Source organism: Pinus tabuliformis, chromosome 1_1 (assembly GCF_031772625.1).
Source record: "Pinus tabuliformis cultivar Carrire ecotype Pingquan chromosome 1_1, CPIR1, whole genome shotgun sequence".
Lineage (NCBI taxonomy): Eukaryota > Viridiplantae > Streptophyta > Pinopsida > Pinales > Pinaceae > Pinus > Pinus tabuliformis.
In genome coordinates, this window is record NC_142297.1 from 691,272,588 (window position 1) to 691,277,852 (window position 5,265).

Here is a 5,265-nt window from a genome sequence, read left to right on the forward strand (position 1 = left end):
TCTTTTGTTGCAATTTAATAACTATCTAAACTTATTAATTTTTCATCATAGACATATTTTAGTTGTAGTTGAGGAGGGTCTAGACTCTTTCCCTCCTTTTTATGTTTATCATGCTCTTAGTTTCTATTTATGTACCATACATGCAATGTATATGTAACAATTTTGATCAATATGCCGATGAACATAAACAATCTTTTATATATATTTTTGGGTTGGTTTTTATTCAAAACAACTAGATTTCTTTTTAGCCTCTTAACGAGAGGACTGATTACTAATGTAACTTTTTATTTCTATTATTAATAGGAAGTTACAATTTTTTCTCAAGAAAAATATAAAATACAAATCATTTTAACCTTCATATAATAAAAAGTAAGTAATGAATATAAGATCTTAAAATTTTAATTTATAATCACCGCCATCTTTATATAATAATAAGGTTAGAAATCAAATGAGTGATGGTTAATTGGAAGTATCGTCTCTTTTTTAATTATGTATTAGGAAGGTTTACTTTGAAAAAAAAAATAGAATTTCAATTTAATAATTAATAATTATTAGGCTAATAGAAAGAATTTAATTGGGATAGATTATTTTTGTAGAATATCCATAATAATATCTACACATCAAAAATTAAGATTTATGTCTTTTTTGGTTTAATTAAATAAATTAATTTAAAAAAATGTCATATAAACAAGTGTCATATAAAGTGAGTTATAGTTTTTGAAGATGTGGTATTGATAAGTCATGATATTTGCCAATGATATTGTAACAAAGTCTCTTTACAAATTAATACTTTCCATAATAAGGTTGGGATAAATCTCCATATTTAAGAATCTTATTATATATTTGTTTCAAAGTCTTATATTAAGTATTTTTATAATTATTAATAATATTATTTTAAATTAAATTAAAGTTTTTAAATATTGAAGAATTTTTCCAATGCGTTATATTAGATATCATTTTTCCGGATTCAACTGCGTTAAGTAAGTCATTCATCTATGACCATTTCCATGAGAGGTAGTAGTAACTAACTAATTTCTCTTGATTTTTTAATAGTCCACTTAGCACTTATTGGTCATGCTCTGCTCACAAGGTTGAAGAAGTGGGATTGAAACTAGTGAAATGAATCATATAGCCTCAACGATCACTTAAATTTCTCATGATTTTTGAATGGTCCACTTAGCACTTATTGGTGATGCTCACAAGGGTGAAGAAGTGGGATTGAAACTAATGATATGAATCACATAATTTAATTAGATTTTATGATTTTTATTTTATTTTAGGAATCTGAAATGTAAGTTAACATAAATGTTTTAATGTTTATTATATAGTAATGCTTATATGAATGTTTGTTAGCCATATATATATGTTTTACACTAATATATTAATTCTTTTTATAATTAATAATAATAATTTAAATTGAAATAATATTATAATTTAGTTAGATTTTATGATTTTTATTTTATTTTAGCAATGCCAAAGGTGTTATAAAGTAAATGTTTTGATGTTTATTATATAGTGATTTCTATATGTATGTTTAAGAGTCTAGGGAGTTGTCTATAGATGTCACAAATTCGCTTGTATGACATATTTCTTGTGGGAATAAGGGGAAAAGAAATTCAAAAAATCAGAATGGAGTATTTGAATTGTATTGTGAATGTTGAAATAGGTTCAGTACAATACAATTTCCATTATTTTCTTAGCTATACTCGTTAGACTAAACTATTTAAAAGTAAAAGTAATTTATATCGCTGACTTAATTTATAAGATTGTTATTATTTTTATAAATAAGCCAATTTATTTTGGTTAATAAAATAATTTTTTATTCAATGATACGTTCTCTTTGAATATCCTTTTTCGTGAAGAATAAAAGCGTTCGACTTTTCGTGAAGGATAAAAGAGTACAATCTTAATTAGTGTTGTTAAAGCAGATAGTTGAGGACCCATCATCCCGGCGCCCAGAAAAAATGATTATGATGTCGAAAATAGGCAGCCTGCAACACTGCAGAAGCAGACCCTTGAAACAAGAATGGCGTCTGACAGGTATCGTGCGAAAGAGCTTGTTCAGTTTTGTTACCCAGGTGTTCATTTGTTGCATAATTTTCCTGGTTATATTGAAGTCTGTTTACTGCGACACTGGCTGTTTGAATCAAGAAATTCAATCTCTTCTGAATTTTAAAAACCATCTACATGATTCTGTTGGACGATTGGCTTCATGGAATATTGCTTCAATTAACTGTTGCGAGTGGGCTGGCGTGTCTTGCGACGGACGGACCGGTCATGTGGTTGGTGTGGATGTGCATAATTGCAGTCTGAATGGTGAGTTCCGTCCTGCACTATTCTTTCTTTCTCAATTAAGGGATTTGGAGAGTTTGAATGTCAGCTCCAATAATTTTAAGGACCAACCTATTCCCCAAGAGCTGGGTTTGTTGAAGAAATTAACACACCTTAACCTCTCTAAAGCGGGATTTTCAGGCACCATTCCGCGGCAGCTGGGAAACCTCTCTAGCTTGACAGTACTCGATCTCTCTTCCTCTGCTTTTACGCTGGAAAGTCCCGACCACTCATGGCTTACAAATCTCACAGCCTTGAAACACCTTTCCCTTGACAGAGTCGACCTCTCAGCGATGTCTTCCGCATGGGGACTGTCAGTAGGTCGCCTTTCTCAGCTCAGGAAACTTTCATTGTCGAACTGTGGCCTGACGGGTGCCATTCCCCCTTCGCTGCAAAACCTTACATCCATAGAAATTCTACATCTTGAAAGCAACCCATTTCACAGTGAATTCCCCAGTTGGTTAAGCAATATGACTAGTTTGATTTCCTTGCAGATGTCCAATTCAAGTCTCAACGGATCTCTTCCGTTTGAACTCTCTCAGATGCCTCGCCTAAAAAGAATTTACTTGGACAACAATAGAATATCTGGCAATGTTTCTCAGATTTTTCAGGGCCAGTGGAAGACCCTGACCCTTTTCCATATGCAAAACAATAGTTTGAAGGGATCCTTGCCATCTTCTATAGGAAAACTATCGGCCTTGGCTCAGCTAGATCTGAAACACAACAAATTGAAGGGAAAGATTCCATCTTCATTAGGCCTTCTCCGCTCGCTTACTGTACTAGACCTGGGCTACAACCTTTTATCGGGATCAATCCCTATCTCCCTAGGATGGTTGTCCAAACTGACCAATATTAGTCTTTCTCACAACAGTTTGAGCGGACCGATCTCAGAGACACACTTTCACAGTCTGAAGAATCTAAAACATCTTGACCTGTACAAGAACAAATTGTCCTTCAATATCACCTCCAACTGGAACCCACCATTTCAGTTAGATGTGTTGAGATTATCTTATTGTGAAGTACAGAGCTTTCCTCTTTTCCTGAGGGCTCAAAATTCTATGACGACATTGGCTCTATCTAGGAACCCCCTCAAGGGACAAATTCCTTCATGGTTGTGGAATCTTCCCATGCTTGAGCAAATAGACCTCTCGTACAATCAGTTGGAAGGGCCAATACCATCTCAGGTGTATAACTCGTCGACTTCATTGAAGGAGGTGGCGCTACGAGGTAATCAGTTGAATGGCAGCCTTCGCCATCTATCAAGTTCGGTGGTTGCCTTTCCGTGGGAACTTGATCTGTCAATTAATAACATTACTGGTTCAGTCCCCCAAGAATTCTGCACGATGTTGCATGCTTCAAATTTCTTATCTTTAGCCTCAAATAAACTAGAGGGTCAAATTCCTTCTTGCATTTGTGAGCAAACAGAGCATCTAGAGGTTCTGGATCTTTCGGACAACATGTTATCTGGCAACCTGCCCTCCCATTTAGGTGACTGCTCTTTTCTCAAGGTATTGAATCTAGCAGGTAATAAATTCCATGGACCGATACCGATGGAACTGGAAAAATTGAAGAAACTTCAGGTACTGCACATCAATAGTAACAATTTAAGTGGAAATATTCCCGAGTCTCTGCAAAATTGTAAAAAATTAGAAATTTTGGATTTGAGCAGAAACAGGCTCTCAGGCAAAGTGCCCGAATGGATTGTGGATCTTTCTGAACTCCGCATACTTGTTCTCAGATCAAACAATTTGGAAGGTAGAATACCCATCCAAATCGGATACCTTCAGCAGCTCCAAATTCTTGATCTAGGAATGAACCGTCTGTCAGGTACGATACCGCCACATCTTTCAAACATATCAGTAATGATCGACAAAAATTTCCCCAAGTACAGACCCGCTAAGCCTGAGCTGAGGTATGGACAGTACTATAAAGATGTAGTTAACGTGACTGACAAGGGTCAGGAAATGGCGTATGAATTCTTCCTCACGGCTGTCACTTCTCTGGATCTTTCGGCAAACATCCTTTCTGGTGACATTCCCGTCGAAATTGGAAATCTGCGGGCTCTGCAGACTTTGAATCTGTCCCATAATCATCTTATGGGAAACATTCCAGAAGAAATTGGGACAATGGTAAATTTAGAAAGTTTAGATATGTCATGCAACCAGTTAGAGGGAAGAATACCTGCTACACTTGCAAAGCTTAGCTTCCTTGGCGCTTTTAACCTATCAAATAACAACCTATCAGGAAGGATTCCATATGTAGGACAATTGGACACATTTGGGGTACCCTCGTTCTCTGGTAACCCGGAGCTGTGCGGTTCTCCGCTTCAGAGAAACTGCAGCGATCAAGCATCAGGTGAGCCTGACCATAGTCATGAGCAGACACTTGTTCGTTGGTGGGAATCATGGGAAGCTGGAATGGGTTTTGGAATCGCAATTGGGTTTGGCAGTGTGATCGGTGCATTAGCTCTGAGCAGACGATTGGCCATGCAATACTTTCATGTTGCTGACAGGTTTATAAACTGTTTAATGTAAGCGTGCGGCATATGACAGGAGTTGCTGTTAGCCGTTTTTATCTATATTCTCTATCGTAGATAAGAGTAAAGTTAATTTGATCTTCATTTTATTTATCATATTCCAAAATATTTGGAAATCTGCAATCAATTTAAATTTAACAGTTGCACATAAGTGCATTTATTTAGTTCATGTAAATATATTTCGAAATCTGCCATCAATGTAAATTCAGCGGTTGCAGAGTAGTTTTTGTAAATAAAATTCGAGTGCTCTTATTTAGTTTTTAAAGTTTCAAACGACTAGGAACGTTCTTGTAAATGGATAGATTTCTTGGTTCATTGCTAAATGTTGGGTTGTAAATTCGTTAAAAATTATCCATTGTCATATCTAAATAACCATAAAGTTGTGATTGTTTTGAAGA

General features: G+C 35.4%; 1 protein-coding gene across 1 annotated transcript; it reads left to right on the forward strand.

The window, feature by feature from the left end:
- Window positions 1-1,921: 1,921 nt before the first annotated feature.
- Window positions 1,922-4,976, forward strand: LOC149215302 (uncharacterized). The gene has a single exon (XM_089391070.1). It carries the CDS (start codon window positions 1,965-1,967, stop codon window positions 4,863-4,865), a length of 2,901 nt encoding a protein of 966 aa, XP_089247196.1. The 5' UTR covers window positions 1,922-1,964; the 3' UTR covers window positions 4,866-4,976.
- The last annotated feature ends 289 nt before the right edge of the window (window positions 4,977-5,265 follow it).